This window comes from Cnephaeus nilssonii, assembly GCF_951640355.1.
Source record: "Cnephaeus nilssonii genome assembly, chromosome: 6".
Lineage (NCBI taxonomy): Eukaryota > Metazoa > Chordata > Mammalia > Chiroptera > Vespertilionidae > Cnephaeus > Cnephaeus nilssonii.
Window position 1 is genome coordinate 99,361,572 of NC_137077.1, and position 16,906 is coordinate 99,378,477.

Sequence of the window (16,906 nt, forward strand, 5' to 3'; positions counted from 1 at the left end):
TCTGAACTCACTTTATTTCCTTATTTTCTGTCTTCCCACTATTGTGTAAGCTATGTTCCTGTCTGGTGTGGAATCAAAGTTAAATGGTAATTGATAATAACTAATAATATATGTTAATGGAGTAAATGAATGAATAAATGAATAAAATAGGCACTGATTCTGGAAGGAACTTTTCAAATTCTGTGCAAACTTCCATGGGGTGTAAGGTAAACTGTTTTCTTTGACTTAATAATGTTTCGATATGGAATATTTTATAAAATACTACTTATATAGTTATGGTATAATGACTAGATTTTATTTATTCTGATGATATATTAAATTACTCTATAGACAAAATTATGCTCTGTTAACTGTCATGAATATTAGTTATATTTTTGTTAAGAAAATTAAAAAATAGAGAATTTGTGCTAATTCTCTATTACCTCAAATATTTAATTAACTAAAACTACTTATATGACTGTTTTTGGTGTGACATGAAATGTTTTCTTTTTGAAATGACATTTTATATTTTTATTTAACAGGACTGGTTTTTAGGAAAAGCATTACATGATGAAGAATCTACAATAATTCACCATTATGCCTTTTCTGAAGATCCTACAATTTTTAAATACCCAGACTTTGCTGCTGGCTGGGCCCTTAGTATTCCACTTTTAAACAAGTAAGAATTTATTAGATTTTTTTATTTTGTTGAGTGTTATAATTGATGGATCTTAAATAGGTTTTCAGCCAGAGGCAGTGTGTGGTAGAGCAGAAAGTCCTGGAGGGGTCTTTTCTTCTGCCTCATCACTTACTAGTCCCCTCAGACTCATCACTCAACCCCTCTATGCTTCCTTATTACTCACCTGCAAAATAAGGTGAATAATAAATTGTGATAGTGAACACACAATACAACATATAGGTGATGGATTATACACCTGAAACCTACAGTATATAATTTTATTAATCAATGTTATCCCAATATATTCAATAAAAATTAAAACAAAAAATAAATTGTGAGACTAAGGGAGGGCACATACATGCTCTGAGAAGTCTACCTTCATGTGTTATTACTGTTGTGTCTCATTGGTTGAGCATCGTCCTTTGTACCAAAAGGTTACCAGTTCAATTCTCGTCAGGGCACGTAACCAGGTTGTGGGTTTGATTCTCAGTCAGGGTGCATGAAGGAGGCAACTGATCAATGTTTTTCTCTCGTATCAATGTTTCTTTCCCTCTCCCTCACTATTTAAAAATCTCTCTCTCTCTCTATACACACACACACACACACACACACACACACACACACTAGAGGCCTGGTGTATGAATTTGTGCACCAGTGGGTTCCCTTGGCTTAGTCTGCGGGATCAGGCCAAAACCATCTCTCCAATATCCCCCAAGGGGTCCGGGATTGCGAGAGGGTGCAGGCCAGGCCAAGGACCCCACCAGTGCATGACTGGGGCCGGGGAGGGATGGAGGAGGTTGGCCAGCTGAGGAGGGACCACAGGAGGGCTCCAGGGCATGTTTGGCCTCTCTCACTCAGTCCCCTTTGGCCAGACCCCAGCAGCAAGCTATCCTACCAGTCAGAGCATCTGCCCCCTGGTGGTCAGTGCATGTCATGGTCAGCAGTTGAGCGGTCTTAGCATATCATTAGCATATTATGCTTTGATTGGTTGACCGGATGACCAGACACACTCACACACACACACACATATATATATATATATATATATATATGTGTGTGTATATGTGTGTGTATATGTATATGTGTGTGTGTATATATATATATATATATGTATATATATATGTGTGTGTATATGTGTGTGTATATATATATGTGTGTGTATATATATATATATATACATACATATATATGTGTATATATGTATATATATATCCTATTTAATAAAGAGGGAATATGCAAATTGACCATCATACCATCACAAAGATGGCAGCGCCCACAGCCAATAAGGAGGGAATATGCTAATTGACTGCCATGCCCTAAAAGATGGCGGTGCCCACAGCCACAAGATGGTGGCACCCAGTCCCCTCAGCTTGGCCAGGGTGGCAGGCGCACAGCACGGCTGGGCCGGCCCCCAAGTGGGTCCAGCCACTCCGCGTGCCTGCCTCCAGAGTCCCCTAGTCCCCTCAGGCCCCCAGCCGCCCAGGGCTGGCCCGAGGCGTAGGCAAGCCTCTGATGGTGGCTACTCAGCTGCCCAGGGCCATCCGAGGCTCAGGTAACCAGGGCCGGCCGAGGCTTGTGCTGCTGGCAGTGGCCGCAGCAGAGGTGTGATCGGGACATGGCCTTCCCATGATCACCGGGTTGCCTCCTGCCCCTGAGGGCGCTCCCAGACTGTGAGAAGGGGCAGGCTGGTCTGAGGGACGCCCCCTCTCCAGTGCATGAATTTTCATGCACTGGGCCTCTAGTATATATATATACACACACACACACACACACACACACACACACACACACACACACACACTGAGTCGCCAGATTATTATGATCTCCGAACGCATAATAATCTGGCCACTCAGTGTATATTAGAGGCCCGGTGCATGAATTCGTGCATGGGTGGGGTCCAGCCAGCCTGGCCAGCAGGAAGGGACATGGGCAGTTGGCCGGCCTGCTTGCTGGTCAAACTCCTGGTCAAGGGGACAATTTGCATGTTAGTCTTTTATTATATAGGATATACACTGAGTGGCCAGATTATTATGCATTCAGAGATCATAATAATCTGGCCACTCAGTGTGTGTGTGTGTGTGTGTGTGTGTGTGTGTGTGTGTATAGTGTGTGTGTGTGTTTGTATATATACTGTATATATGTATATACACACACTATACACACACACACACACACACACACACACACACACACACAACTAGAGGTCCAGTGTACGAAATTCGTGCACGGGGGGGGGGGTGTCCCTCAGCTCAGCCTGCACCCTCTCCAAATCTGGGATCCCTCTCATAATCCAGGACTGCTGGCTCCCAACCGCTCACCTGCCTGCCTACCTGATTGCCCCTAACAGCTTCTGCCTGCCAGCCTGAGCACCCCCTAACCACTCCCCTGCCAGCCTGGTCACCCCTAACTGTCCTCCCCTCCTGGCCTGGTCCCTCTATTGCCCTCCCCTGCAGGCCTGGTCCCCCCAACTGTCCTCCCCGGCATGTCTGGTCCCCCCCAACTGCCCTCCCCTGCAGGCTTGGTCACCCCTAACTGCTCTCCCCTGCTGGCCCCGTCACGCCTAACTGCTCTCCCCTGCTGGCCTGGTCGCCCCCAACTGCCCTCCCCTGCTGGCCTGGTCGCCCCAACTATCCTCCCTTGCAGGCCTAGTCCCCCTCTCCCCCCAACTGCCCTCCCCTGCAGGTCTGGTTCCCCCCAACTGCCCTCCCCTGCAGGCCTGGTCCCCCCAACTGCCCTCCCCTGCAGGCCTGGTCCCCCCCAACTGCCCTCCCCTGCAGGTTTGATCACCCCCAACTGCCCTCCCTTGCAGGCCTGGTCCCTCCCAACTGCCTTCCCCTGCTGGCCTGATCGCCCACAACTGCCCTCCCCTGCTGGCCATCTTGTGGTGGCCATATTGTGTCCGCATGGGGGTGGCCATCTTTGACCACATGGGGGCAACCATCTTGATGGTCAATTTGCATATTACCTCTTTATTATATAGGATATCAAAAGAGTGTCATTACTATTGTTAATGGATCTAGTCAACAATAAATAGGCCTGACTTTGTCAGTAAGAAAGCAAATTGGTAACATGCCTGGGATTGGCAATTGATTACTAGTCATGTGTATGGGTATGCATGCTTAAATATGGGTCACACAGAGGGACAGGAGGCATTGTAGATATTCATACCCAGCTCTTTGTGTGTATAATTGCAATAATGCTTTTTTATTTTATTTTTTGTTATTTATTTAATAATTTTGTTATTTATTTATTTAATAATTTACTTATTAATTTAATGTTTTTTATTTTATTTTTTATTATTTATTTATTTAACTTTATGATGGTTTCTTTAGATGTGGAAAATAAAGATAATTAATTTGTAATTCTGGAGAAATGTGGTAATTAACAGGTCTTCATTAATCCGAATACTTCAGATTAATTATTATGTGTTTTAATTTTTTAAGGAATAGAAAGATGATAAAGCAGTTGTGGCCTTTATGTCTTCAAGGGTGAAAGGTTTCTATTTCTTACATGAAGTGTGCTGTATCTAGGGTTTGGAGTCTTGAAAAGCTTCCTGGCCAGTTGTAGGTATAGAGGTAGTAGATACCTTGTCATTAGTGGCTGGCTGAAACTGCTTGATGAGTCCCTTAATACTTGAAAGTTCCTTACAGTGTAATCCCCTTCTTGACAAAATATTTTCAAGGTTAATAATATTTTCTGTTGAGAATCCAAAAATTACAGCAACAACACTCCGTGCTGTTTAGCCTTCCTTACTGCTAGGGAACAGTCCCGCGTCGGGGGCAGGGGGGCGCGGGGAGGCAACTTCCATTAGGTAAGTGACCCGTGGAAAATTCTTTCTGGGAACTCAGTTATAAAGGGAAGGAGATAATGCATGTGGGTCCATTGACCTGAGAGGTTATGATAGGAGAGGGATCATTTGGGGTCTGGCAGCCAAGACAGTGGCTCCCTGATGCTTAGCAGCTTCCTAATGGAGGCAGAGGCCACAATCCCTTGACTACCCATTTCTGTCGGATTATTCTGACAATCTCAGCCTAGAGTTTCTTCTGACTTTCCAGTAATCCTGTGAGCCATCTATATGCTTTTATAAATGTATTTTGTGCTTAAATTGGCGGCAGTGGATTCTGTTATCTTCAAATAAAACCATGACCCTGTGCCTGTCCTGAAACAGCTGAGCAAGGACACCCTGCCCCCAATCTGCACCAGCCATGTCCAGGAGGATCCTCAGTTTCCCTGCTCCATTCTTAGATGGGCTGGGGCAGAGGGCAGGGGTACTGAGGAGAGAGAATTGTCTTTCTCTTGAGAGAGGGACAAGTACAGCTATAACCTGTCCTATGATGTTCTCTGAGTGCAGACAGCACCTCCTTCCCCCAGGGCCAAAGAGGAAACCAACAGACCTACAAAGAACCTGTACAGTAAGCCGGGGGTTATAGCCATTTCTCTGAAGCCAGCATAACTGCTTTCTCTATCCCACCCCTCTGAACTTGGAGGCCTCTCATCTTGGATGCAAATCCTGCTAGTCTAGAGAGTTTCACCTTTCTTCTTCCATCCCTATTTCCCCAGCTAGCAAGGACCTTCTTGGAAACCTATTTCGATGCTGAATGCAATTCACCTTTTATTGAGTTAGGTATAAGAAATACCTATCTTCACCTGGCTGGCTTGGCTCAGTGGTTGAGCATTGACCTATGAACCTAGAGGTCCCGGTTCGATTCCTGGTCAGGGCACATGCCTGGGTTGCAAGCTCGATCCCCAATTTGGGGCATGAGGAGGCAGCTGATCAATGATTCACCCTCATCATTGATGTTTCTATCTCTCTATCCTTCTCCCTTCCTCTCTGAAATCAATAAAAACTTATTAACAAAAATAGAACCAGAGACATAGAAGCATTGAACAGACTGTAAAACCTATGAGGGAAGGTGGAGGGGGAAGTGAGGGGGTAAGAGATCAACCAAAGGAATTGTATACATGCATATGAGCAAAACCAATGGACACAGACAGTAGGGGGGTGAGGGCTTGTGCTTGGGGGAGGGGGTGGCGAGGCAGAGGTCAATGGGGGAAAAAAGAAGACTCATGTAATACTTTAAACAATAAAGAATTTAAAAAGTACATATTAAAAAAAAAAGAAATACCTACCTTCCCCTTTTAAACCAGGTGGTTGGTAGTGATGTGTCTTGAACATGTCTTTGACTCCCACTATCCTCACACAGGTTAGCTTTGTCCAGTCTTATTGCTGACCCTGCTGGCATTAAGGCTTCACCTGATGTACAAAACCTCTGGGTCTACGATTCTGCTGTCTGGCCTCACTGCTCATATGTGTAGAGGCCACCAAGCACTGGCAGGTTCCACGGCTCATCTCCTAACTACCTCATGTCACCATGTGACCAACTGTCGGGGCTTTGTGAATTGGGGCTGCAAGTTCTGCACCAGCCCACATATTCAGCACTTATGTTATGGATTGCCTGGCATCCTGTAGAGGTAGTTCCACAGCACATCATTCTCTTCCCTGTATTTATGAAGTCATTGAAAACACCCGTTGACAAGTGCCAGCTCACTTCCTTTTGGACAAGCTTAAGACCTCATGCCACTGCAGTAGTATGTGTACAGAGCTACACCTAAGGGAATTTGGGCCAAAAGACTATTCTTTTTCATGAGTTCAGAAAATTTCTAGTACTTGCCCCATAATTATAGCATGATAGAGGAAGCTTCCATATTGAGTGTCATCTGCTTTCACAACACTGAACGCTTACCAGCAAACCATGGGATGTTTGTAGTTAATTAATATTCATGGTCTTCTCCCTGTCTTTCTTCCCTTTCCACTGCCAGCAAAAACAAAACAAAATAAAAATGCAGACTCTACCATAGGACCAAATTAAAAATTCTGCTTATCTTAGACTGTATTTCCTTTTTCTTGTGATACAGACAAGTTATCAAACAAACAAAAAAAAATGACATAATCCATCTAGCATAGCAGCTAATGTGACCCAGATACAGATCTCCCAATAGGAGATTCTTACTTAATTTTCAAGAAATTGGTATTATAGTTAGAATAAAGGAGGCATAAGTACCAATTAGCTCCATCAACTGCAACACTGGATCTTCCCAGTTGGCTTCTCCCCATTCCAAAGCTAATGTGCCGACTTGATTTCCTCCTGTAATTGGTAGCTATATAGTTCTCAGGCTGGATGAAGGACATATTATTCCTGTTAATTCAAACCTCACTGTTGTCTGAGGTTTGTGGAAGGTGAGATCTGTGGTTGGTTGTTGCAGGAGATCAACAGTGTTGCTGAGGACTCTGGTTCTCTCTGTCTCTCCTGCTGAGTACACAGCTTCAGTTCATCCTAAATCTGGTTCCCTTTGTGGTTTCAAGGCACTATGGACTAATGTGTTTTATTTATGTCCAGGAGTAGAGAACCTCTCTAACCATGGAAGTAAATGCTTATCCTCAGTCTTTAGTTGGACCTTGTCCAAGTGAAGTTGGTTGGATCAACTTTAGGCATGTACCAACCCCTGGACCATTAACACTTGCCAGGGAATTTCAGTGCTTGGGTTGGGCTCAAACTAATTCTAACCCTGGAGTCCATTTATCGAGCTCAAGAATTAATCAAAACCGGAATCTCTTGGGAAGAAGGAAGGGGAAACTGTTTTGTATAGATGATGGACAGCACCCTCTACAAAAATGTTGATTCCCTCTGACTCCTTTCCGTGGCTTTCTAGCTCATGCAGTAGGCAGAACAATTCACTAGTATAGTTACAGTTATAAATGTGTTTCTCCAGCTCAAGTCACCAGACAAACTGGTTACTTAAAGGTGGTCAAGACACACACTTTCTGAGACTATTTTCCCACCAAAAATATTATTTCCCCTAGCCGTCTCACATCAGTGAGGTTTGAATTAATACTGCTCAACATTTCCTGGTGATTCACCTGTGGGATATTTTAACAACAGTATCCATAAAAACATGCTAGCATCTTTGGAGAAACGCATTAACTTCCAATAAGGTGATTTCTTCAGTTAGGTGTTACTACAGAACACTGTTACTGCTCTCCATTATTTTTCCACCAGCAAACCTTACCTAGATTTCCTTCAACAGCTCACTCTGTTGACTGGCTTGCAAGTGGAACCAGAAAAGTCTCGTGGGAAGATTTCCTGGAATGGAGTCAAAGAGGCCCTACGTCTGTGGTAGTTTGCAGTCTAGCTGGTGTGTCCTTAGAACAGTTATTGGGTCAAGACTTAACGCCTTCTAAAAATAGGAAAGCTGAATATCAAATGTCGTATTTGGCAGGACCTTGAATATTTAATGCAGAAATATTTTATCTAAGCAATTGAAATTTCTGGCCTTAATTGTTTTGGGTGGGGGTCTTTGTTGATTATTGAAATTAGCATTTAAAAAACCCTTGTGCTGTCTTGCTTGGTATATAGAAAAGTGAAAATAAGTCCCCACTACTAGGACTAGCCTTTTATGTTAGGGGAATATCCTGCATACTTTTAGAACTAAACACATTTGCAGGTGACTGACGTAGGCTCACAGTGTCACGGGGTCGCATGAGGTGACCCATCAACATGAAGTTGGTGATGTTGAGGTAGCCATCACTCCATGTGATGAGGTAGACACAGCCACTTAAGAACGTCAGTGCACATGTTTATTTGTCCTCCAGTTGGTCATTGTTTATCTTAAAGAGACAGGCCTTGGTCTTCACTTTTCACCTCTCTGAGGTTCCCCCCAAAGAAAAAAATTCAAGAATTGAATGAGAAAAACACTTAAAGACAAAGGTAGAGGGCATGTTTAGGCTAACAGTTTAGAGGTGTTTATTATCTGTTAAGAAGGGGCATGTGTAGTGTGACCATCTCACAATGGGTGTCGCCTGACATTGGATTCTGATCACAGCTTTGTGTTCCTTGCCTGTAGCAAAGTGTGACTTTTCCTGGTTTGGGAGTCTAATTGTGGTCTGATCAGATTTTGGAGGCACTTGGCATGAGTCCAGTTTCCAAAGTTACCTTGATATCATTTATTTCTAAAAACTGGCTCCAAATTAGTAGAATTTGAACTGGATAAGATTCCATGCCAGGGCTGACCTTTTTTTCTCTGGATGTATACTATTGGACTATGCCTGAGAATATTGTCTGTTCCTGTACCATTGCCCACTCCAACTCACAATTCTGTGGGCAGAGACCGAGTAGGAATCAACAGAGATTGCATGGGGCTTCTTTTGCAGCCACCTGCCACCAGGCTATGTTAGCATCAACCATGAGACAAATGCTTTATAACTAAACTGAAATTACAACTCTTCTTTATCTTTCCTCCAATAAAAAGCACCTTTTTGAAGAAATATCTGTGGCTTAACCAGCTAATAACTCAGTAAACACTTTTGAACTTATTACTACTTTCTTTTAAAATCACCATTATTTCATTATACTTAAAATTTATATTAGGAGGTTTATAATTGGAATTGATGGTCTCATCTCTAACCCTGTAATGAATATAGAACCGTATGGAATCCCAGTGGTCTTGGTAAGTATGTAATTCTACCTCCCTCAGCTTGGAATCAAAGAATATTCTGCCTGTCAATTCAGGCTGCTCCCTGAGTGCTCACTTTGGCCAGGCACGGTGGGCAGTGCTGGCAGGACTCAGAAGGTGTAGCGCAGGGAAAGATGTGTGCACAGCAGACTAGTGAACGTGACAAAGCTCATGGGGCGGTGCTTCCTCCTCTGGGAGCAAAGGAAGTTTTCATTTGTTCTGGTGGTAAGTCTGGAAAGGTTTCACAGAGAAGGTGGCCTTGAGTTTGGTCTTGAAGAAAGTTTGCCAAGTAAAGGTTGGGTGAGGGCTTTCGAGGCAGCGGTGCAGCAGGAACGGAGAACAGGCAGGAGGGTGCCCTGTTGGGGCGGGTGGGTGCTGAGGGGCTGGGGGCGGGCGGTGGAGAGGCATGCCTGGGCCCAGGGGGACTGTGCATTGCAAGGAGCCATTGAAGATTTTTCAAGCAAGAAAATGACATTCTTCCCCAACACCACATGCTCTCTTCCACTAAAATCTCCACAAATTGTAATTCATTTGGGTAGAAGTTGGAGGGTGAAAAGCAAGCTTTTTGTTTTTCTATCTTTTTCTTCCTCTGTCATTAGTTAGTGTAAGGATTATCAAGAGTCAACAAGCTTTAGGGCTTTTTTAAAAAAAGGCATTTATTGTATTGTATTTTATATTATTTGCTAGATGTTATAATAATGAATGCTGCATTTGAAACAATCCTTGCATTTTCACAGTCCTTTGTATCACAGGTATTCAATTCCTGTTTTTATCTTAACATTTGTACTTTCGCCTGTTTTCAAACATGGGAAAATCTCAAGAATGTTTTATTCTTGTTTGGCACTTCTTCTGTTTTAAGAAAAACCCTCAAATTGTCTCTATTTCCTAGGCTTACCAAGAGGTTAAAGAGTGAGGCCCTGAGGTCCGACTTTACAATAGATTTGAAACATGAGGTATGTCACGGTTTATTTGGTTAAAAGTCTCAGTAATCAGGATCTCATGTCTTCTGATATAAAAGGTGTTCTATATTCCCTAATAGCGCATCCTCCCCCACCACCCATGCATCTCTCCTCACCGAGGTCATTCCACTCTGGCCAATCTGGATGAAGTTGTGTCTGCTGGTGCTTGCTCATCAGCTGATTTCTTTGTGTTTTTGTAGGTTCTCTGAGTGTTCCTGCTCCTTTGGAATTTTGTCTCACAATCCTCTGAGTCCTGCATTGAGGTCCTGGCTCCTCAGCAAGGACTTGTACTTGCTTTTGCTGCCAGTTGTACTGATGTGGGGCCACTTTAAATCCCTCTGAGGTGTTTGGACCACGTAAGTGGCACAGTTAGGGAGGCCTAGCTTTTGGTTACAAAATCCCAGAGGAGGTTTGGAGGTGGTTTCCCCTCCATCTAGCTCCAGATTCCCAGCTCTGTGTGAGGTTTGCTGTTAGACACCCCACCTCGGTGGGTCATAGGCTGCCTGCTCGGAACTCAAATCAGACACTCCACATCCCAGAGGAAGGCTGTCGTCCTTCGTGTCCTTGTCCCAGGTTCTCACTCTTGCATTTTTGTCCTTATAAGCTCCACACTTTTGTGCCAATTTAGCAAGCCATTTACAATGATTTTAAAGATATTTTGTCCACATTTGTCAATGTTTTCAGCAAGTTGGGTGGTTAGGCTATGTCATGACCATACTGCAGGAAACCAGTCATGATAATATTTTCTTGCATCTTTCTCTGTGATGTTTGGGAATCCTCATAATAGCTTCTCTACAATCTATCTAAATAATAGAGGAATATGCAAATTAGCTAGGATGCCGTAATGTCACGACCGAACAGCAGGGACCTGAGGCTGCATGGCGCCTGGCCGGGGTGAGGGACCTCAGGCCATGCCCCCTGCCCCGCGGGGCTTGACAGGGGACCTCAGGCCATGCCCCTCATTCTGCGGGGCTTGACGGGGGACCTCAGGTCGCGCTCCCCACCCCGGTGCTGGGCTGGGGGACCTGAGGCTGCGCCCCCTGCCCAGCAGAGATGGACGGGGACCTGAGACTGCACCCCACACCTGGCGCCGGGCCGGGGGATCTGAGGCTGCACCCCCTGACCAGAGGGACTTGACGGGTGGGGCCAGCTGGGTGTGGGTCTCCTGCATTTTTGAAGCGCGTGTGGGTGGTGGGCAAGGACTTGATTCTAGGTCCCGCAGCTCTGACAGGAGGGAGATTTTCATTAACATTTTACTAATTTTCTTTCATCGCTGACACTTCTATCATAGAGAAAGGGCAAATAGCAATATTAAAATATTTCCTCTAATTAATTCCCTTTTAACGTGCATGAATTTTGTACACTGGGCCACTAGTTGCTTATAACAACTTTGGAAATTTTTTCAGGTCAGGATATTGATTCTTAGTGTATTGTCGTTAATAAAAGATAGGTTAGTACATATGGAATTACTATTTTTGTAAGTAAAGAGCTGTTGAATATTGACAAATTGACATGTTTCTATCTCAGATGGCCTATAGAAAGTGTGATTGCTCTTCCTTGAACTGTTGCATACCTCCTCATACTTGTGGCGTTGGTTGAGTTCTTTCTTTCACTGCTGGTCTCCTGCCTTCTGACAGATTGCCCTCTACATCTGGGACAACGGTAAAGGACCTCCCCTTACTCCAGTGCCTGAGCTGTGTACAGATGGTGTGGACGCCCACTGTGCTACCACATCCCACTCTTCCCTCCCCCTGTGTGTAAGTAATAGAAGAAAAACTTCCTTGCACATCAAAGGATAATGTACTTGCTGTGCATATGTTGTCCCAGCACTTTACATACTGAAAAAAAAAATGTTTGTTGTGCCCCAGGTAAGAACTGTACATCATGTTTCTATTAATATCAGCCCTCTAAGGTAAGCACTGTCACCACCCCATTTTACGGAGGAAAGAGGGAAGCACTGAGGAATCCTTGTTCGAGGTTGCACAGTGATCAGCACAGCCTCCTCCAGAGCCTTCATGCAGCATTGCCTGCCATGCTCTTCAGAGTCACTTCTTTTGTCGATGATATAGCAAGTGTTTATCGGAATACCTAGTCCATTTCCTAGAAAGACAATTTCAAACACTTCCCATGATACCCAAGCCTCGCCTCAGCCCGTCTCATTACTCTCTCAGCTGGTGACCCCACGTTGATCTCACCTGACACTGTCCAGAACATCCAGAATGAACTTCCTCCTTATGGCAGCCCTCAGTCCAGTCCCCAGGACAAGCCTGAAGGCCCCGAAGCTCACTAGGTTGTGACCAGTTCTTGCTCATAAGGAAACATTTACTCACCACCCTCAAATGTTACCTGTTATTCTCAGGTCAGTCACACAGACATCTGTGTGTTGCATTTTGAAAGATGAATATATGTTTTTTCTCTCTCTTATTCTCATACACACACACACACACACACACACACAGCAACAATGGGGTGAATCTATAATGTTTGCTCAATTGTAGACATTATACTTGCTTGTTCTTTAATGATTGTTCTAGGGAATCTAGTGGGGAGGGCGACCTCCTAGTATCTTGAGTGACATGACAAAGCTGTGGTTAGATGTCATTAGGTACCAATCCCAAGTGATGTAGGAGGCATGACTGAATTTTATTGAAGGCCTAAACAGCTGATAAAGCAGTCAGAACAGCAAGGATGCAGTCCATGGCCTTGGGAGTGAGTTGTCCACAAATCTCTCTATGTGCCCCCTTTCATTTGAGTGATCAGCTGGACTGGAGCCAGCTCAGGTCTCCAGCCCTCCCCACCATCAGATGTTTGAGGTAATTCTACCTTTGGCATAGGACAGAACAGCAGTGTAGCCTAGACTTGGGTAGACAATTAAGAGGACCATAAAAATACTTTAAACATCACAGTAAGTTCAGGCCCACCAAAGGGAGTCATCTCTTATTTTACACTGACATCCCCTTAGTTCTGTCCTTTTGTTAAAATCTTTATCAACCAGAAAAAGAAAAGGGAATGTAGCTGACATTTATTGGGCACCTCTGGTGTGCTTAATAAAAGCAGCTTTACTGGTGGTTACTTTTCCCGCTTTTTAAATGGCAGACTGAAATTCAGAGAGCTGAATGGACTTGTCCAGATAACATGTTGTATGAGTGGCAGAGCTAGGATTCCAGTCCTGGTCTGGCTGACATCAAAGCCTTCGTTTTCAGTTGAGCTACAGTTCCTTTTCCTCCTAAAACTTCTTCCTAGAAACAGGAAGATGTTCCTGACACTAATGCATTTGACCTCTAGAGCATGTGACATCTGAAGTGGGTAGGAAGTTAAGATAACATGCACTCATATATGCATCTATTTTTCCTTGTTTTTTAGGGAAATCCAGTGAAGAAGGAGGATATTTTTGTTGCAGTAAAAACGTGCAAGAAATTTCATGATGATAGAAGTATGTTTTGGGTTTTTCGTTTTTATTCAATTTTTAGATTCCGAATTGCCATCTTTGAAAAAGTAAAAACCAGATATCAATTCAAGAAAGGGATAATGATACATATATTGATGAAGTGAATAACCAACATTCCTCATCATATCACTTCAATCACCGAGAACAATTAGAAAGGACAATTTTATATTGGAAGCTGAGTGGTCCTAACCCTTCTAACTACTATTTAAAGCAGTGTTTTAAATGGGAAATGGACACGCTCAGCTGTTGCAATCTAGGAACACTATGTGAATAAGAATGCATTTTGCAAAACAGTGTCCTCTTATTTCCATGCACAGTCTCTGAACTGTTTGAGAATATTAGATGGGATTTCAATGTGACCAAGAAGGAATGTTTCTTAAAGACTGTTCCTTCTTTTTACATTTATTTCAAATGCACATATTGGAACTTTTAAGATGAATTTTCTCATGAGTAAATATGTAAGAGAAAGGGGAAAAAGTGCCTTGTAAGCAGTGGTCCCTTCATAAGGAAGTCCTAGCATACAGGTGGATGTTTTTATTCAAATTTTCCGTCATTACAGAATTCTAAGACATTGATATCAATTAAAATGTGGTTATAATCAACAATACCTTAAAATAGGTTAACTATAAACCTTTATGTTTACCTAAAGAGTCATCTTAAGTTCCAAGTCATATTAAATCAGCCTAAATAAATATAGCATTCATTATATAAGGAGTCATAAAATACTATTAAATTCAATGTAGCAGTTAAATTTTTCATTTATCACAAATTTAACCTAGATTTAATATTCTTTTGCTTTTTTCATAATCTGGAATGGCTTTGTGGGATGATTCTTGAAAAATATCTTTCACAAAAAGTATAAAGGAAATGAACTAGGCTGCTTTTTTTTAACAGCAAACAGAAATGTTTGAATTAATGTATTTTACTTGGATATTGAAGCTGCTCTTAGAGTAGTGAGTGCTTTGATATTAAAATGTTAACAACGGTGGTGGAAGTGATAATGGTGGTGATGGTGGTGGTGGTGATGGTAGTGGTATTTTCTCTTTTGAAACATATTTTTCAAGTGATGGTAGTAAAATTAGGGACCATCCCTATTATATTTTTAGTGTGTTACAGAAATGAAAAAGTTGCTAATTTTAATTTTGTAGTTTTGAATAATCTTATTTTATTACTCTTATTTGTATAAGGTTGAAATAATCTTTTAAGATATCCATCTGATGCTTTTGTATTTTATTTTATTCTTTCAATTTTATTGTTTAAGATATTACAAATAGTAGTACATATATCTCCTCCCCCCCCCCCCCCCAATTGAACTCCTCCCAGCCTCCCCTACCCCCCGGCACTTGCCCTCACCCCCCCCACCCAGTGTCTTGTGTCTATTGGTTGTGCTTATATGCATGCATATAAGTCCTTTGGTTGATTTCTTACCTCCCCAACTCTCCCCTGCCTTCCCGCTGTAGTTTGACAGTCTGTTCGATGCTTCTTTGCCTCTATCTATTTTTGTTCAACAGTTTATAATGTTCTTTATATTCCACAAAAGAGTGAGATCATGTGGTATTTATCTTTCACTGACTGGCTTATTTCACTTAGCATAATTCTCTACATTTCCACCATGCTGTTGCAAATGGTAAGATTCCTTCTTTTTTACAGCAGCGTAGTATTCCATTGTGTAGATGTACCACAGTTTTCTAATCCACTCATCTGCTGATGGGCATTTAGGCTGTTTCCATATCTTAGCTATTATAAATTGTGTTGTAATGAGCATAGGGGTGCATATATCCTTTCTGATTGGTGTTTCTAGTTTCTTGGGATATATTCCTAGAAGTGGGATCACTGGGTCAAATGGGAGTTCCATTTTCAGTGTTTGTAGAAAACTCCATAACTATTTTCCACAGTGGCTGCACCAGTCTGCATTCCAACCAGCAGTGAAGGAGGGTTCCTTTTTCTCCGCATCCTCCCCAGCACTTGTCGTTTGTTGATTTGTTGATGATAGCCATTCTGACAGGTGTGAGGTGATACCTCATTGTTTTGATTTGCATCTCTCAGATGATTAGTGACTTTGAGCATGTTTTCATATGTCTCTTGGCTTTCTGAATGCTCTCTTTCGAAAAGTGTTTATTTAGGTCCTTTGCCCATTTTTTTATTGGATTGTTTATCTTCCTTTTGTTAAGTTGTATGATTTCCCTGTAAATGTTGGAGATTAAACCCTTATCGGAGATAACATTGGCAAATATGTTCTCCCATGCAGTGGGCTTTCTTGTTGTTTTGTTGATAACAGAAGCTTCTTATTTTGATGTAGTCCCATTTGTTTATTTTCTCCTTAGTTTCCATTGTCCTAGGAGCTGTATCGATAAAGATATTGCTATGACAAATGTCTGCTATTTTGCTGCCCATGGATTCTTCTAAGATTTTTATGGTTTCCCATCTTACGTTTTTAAGTTCTTTATCCATTTTGAGTTTATTTTTGTGTATGGTGTAAGTTGGTGGTCTAGTTTCATTTTTTTTGCAAGTATCTGTCCACTTTTCCCAACACCATTTATTGAAGAGACTCTCTTGTCTCTATTGTGTGCTCTTGGGTCCTTTGTCAAATATTAATTGAGCGTAATGGCTTGTGTCGATTTCTGGGTTCTCTATTCTGTTCCACTGGTCTATAGGTCTGTTCTTGCGCCAGTACCAGGCACTTTTAAGAACAGTGGCTTTGTAATACAGCTTGGTATCTGCTATTGTGATCCCTCCAACATTGTTCTTCTTTCTCAAGAGTGCTGCAGCTATTTGGGGTCTTTTTTTATTCCAGATGAATTTTCGAGAATTTGTTCTAGACTAGATCTTTGAAGTATGCCGTTGGTATTTTAATGAGGATTGCATTGAGTTTATAGATTTATTTGGGTAGTATGGACATTTTAATGATGTTGATTCTACGAATCCATGAACATGGTATATTCTTCCATTTGTTCATGTCTTACTCTATCTTTTTTTTTTTTTTTTTAGCATCCTGAAATTTTCTGAGTACAGGTTCTTTGTCTCCTTGGTTAAGTTTATTCCTAAGTACCTTAATTTTTTGTTGCAATGGTAAATGGGATTGCTTTTTAAATTTTCTCTTTCTGTGAGTTCATTATTGGTATATAGAAAAGCCATAGACTTCTGGCTGTTAATTTTGTATCTTGCTATATTGTTGAATTCATTTATTAAGTCTAGTAGTGTTTTGATGGAGTCTTTGGGGTTTTCTATGTGCAATATCATGTCATCCGAGAATAAGGACAGTTTTACTTCTTCTTCTTTTCCAATTTGGATGCCTTTTCTTTCTTCTTCTTGTCTGATCGCAATGGCTAG

The 16,906-nt window shown here is 42.3% G+C and overlaps 1 protein-coding gene across 2 annotated transcripts in view; it reads left to right on the top strand.

Annotated features, from left to right (window-relative positions):
• Nucleotides 1-16,906, top strand: part of B3GLCT (beta 3-glucosyltransferase) — a 159,819-nt gene that overhangs the window by 79,151 nt on the left and 63,762 nt on the right. For both annotated transcript variants that reach the window (XM_079773996.1, XM_079773997.1), the window contains exons 7-10: nucleotides 522-658; nucleotides 10,059-10,122; nucleotides 11,766-11,885; nucleotides 13,492-13,561. In XM_079773996.1, coding sequence (XP_079630122.1) covers nucleotides 522-658; nucleotides 10,059-10,122; nucleotides 11,766-11,885; nucleotides 13,492-13,561 — 391 coding nt within the window. The remainder of the gene's footprint in view (nucleotides 1-521; nucleotides 659-10,058; nucleotides 10,123-11,765; nucleotides 11,886-13,491; nucleotides 13,562-16,906) is intronic.